The sequence below is a fragment of the Trichinella spiralis genome (assembly GCF_000181795.1).
Source record: "Trichinella spiralis strain ISS 195 chromosome Unknown Scfld5325, whole genome shotgun sequence".
Classification (NCBI taxonomy): domain Eukaryota; kingdom Metazoa; phylum Nematoda; class Enoplea; order Trichinellida; family Trichinellidae; genus Trichinella; species Trichinella spiralis.
Window position 1 is genome coordinate 1 of NW_003532264.1, and position 1488 is coordinate 1488.

The window sequence follows — 1488 nt, forward strand, 5'->3', positions numbered from 1 at the left end:
AGATCGTACCAGGCGTCGTGACGAATGCCAGCACCTACAAGGGTATAATGTGACGATAGCTAGCAATAAATTGATGATAATTCGGATGTGATTAGTTACTATGATACTCTCTCAATAAGATTCATATCAAGTTGTGTGTGATGCAACTCGCGGTGATTGATGAAAGAATTCTGCACTGCATTACTGAGATACGCTGCTTGTGCACCGCCAAACATTTGTCGGCTTGACAAAGCCGAATCAACGCTACGTCACCCATTGATACAATTTTCCAGTATCATTGCTATTTTATGCATTTCAGAACAATGTAAGTTCAATCAGCCGGCTCAATAGAGCAACAGTCACAAGCTCAACCCCAACCACAACAGCAGCAGCAGCCTCAACAGCAGCAACAACAACAACAACAACAACAACAACAACAACAACAACAACAACAGCAACAATAGTGAGATAATAAGTGAATGGAATTTATTGAAATTTCTGCTTAATTTTTTTCCCTTCCTGTAACGAAAATATTTACATAAATACATACAGAATATTTTCATTTTTATTTCTACGACCAGCGCATTTTGAGATCAAACAAAGCAACAGCAGATCAGTTCTAGCTAGCACTGAAGCGCCACATTTGAAACAGCGCAAGCGAAGAAAAGTAAAAAACAAATTATTCTTGTTCTGCTAATCTATTTGTTCACACATCTGTCTACGACGGATACAGTTTCGATGCGTTGATACACGGGGCCATTGTATCGATGCTGTTCAACAATTCCAGCGTGTCGCAGTCGAGCAGATCGTCCCAATCCCGTTCCAAGGGGGGACTTCGACTAGGTTTGCCTTCTTCGTTGTGACACGTCAACGACCACATGTCTTCCCTGACTGCACCGTCGGCTAATTCGTATAAATTGTTCACAGTGTCTTACATGTTACCCATTTGATCTGGTTCTTGTTCCACGGCATATGCAAAATTCTGATAATTTTCGTTTGTTTTTCAATCGCTTTGGTGGCCTGCTTTATATTTTTGAACCTGGACAAAAGCATGCTTCACATGCCAAAAGCCGACCGCTGACTGGTGTGATTTTCGACGATGGAATCAACACAGACTAATGATAATAAGTACTCTTCTTAGGTATCGCAAAGGCGGGTGGACCTCGCGACTGCTATAAAAATCCAAGCAGAATAAATGGAACGAGCGTATCTCGCTTGCATACTGGCGTTCGGGCAAACGGAAAAATTTGCTAGCTTTCATTCGACATCCCCTTGATCCTTATGAGGAACAAATATGACAGTCGAGCATATCTGCATCTTCGAACCCGTGGACGTTTTTTTTTACGCTTGCTTTAACATACATGTATTTATTTGCACATTATTGCTTTCCGGAAAGGCCTGAGTTTAGATTGATCGTCCCTGCAGTTTCCCATGAATAAAAATACGTTCTTCATGAACAAGTACGAATACAGAAAAAATGTTTCATTGATATTTCTAGGGGCCACTGGG

The 1488-nt window shown here is 41.2% G+C and overlaps 1 protein-coding gene across 1 annotated transcript; it reads left to right on the forward strand.

The window, feature by feature from the left end:
• The first annotated feature begins 159 nt into the window (after nt 1-159).
• Tsp_15767 (conserved hypothetical protein) lies at nt 160-1233 on the forward strand. The gene is given in 6 exon segments (XM_003366836.1): nt 160-304; nt 319-442; nt 589-646; nt 713-859; nt 907-1063; nt 1121-1233. The coding sequence occupies 6 exon segments, from the start codon at nt 160-162 to the stop codon at nt 1231-1233; spliced, it is 744 nt and encodes a 247-aa protein (XP_003366884.1).
• Nucleotides 1234-1488: the final 255 nt, after the last annotated feature.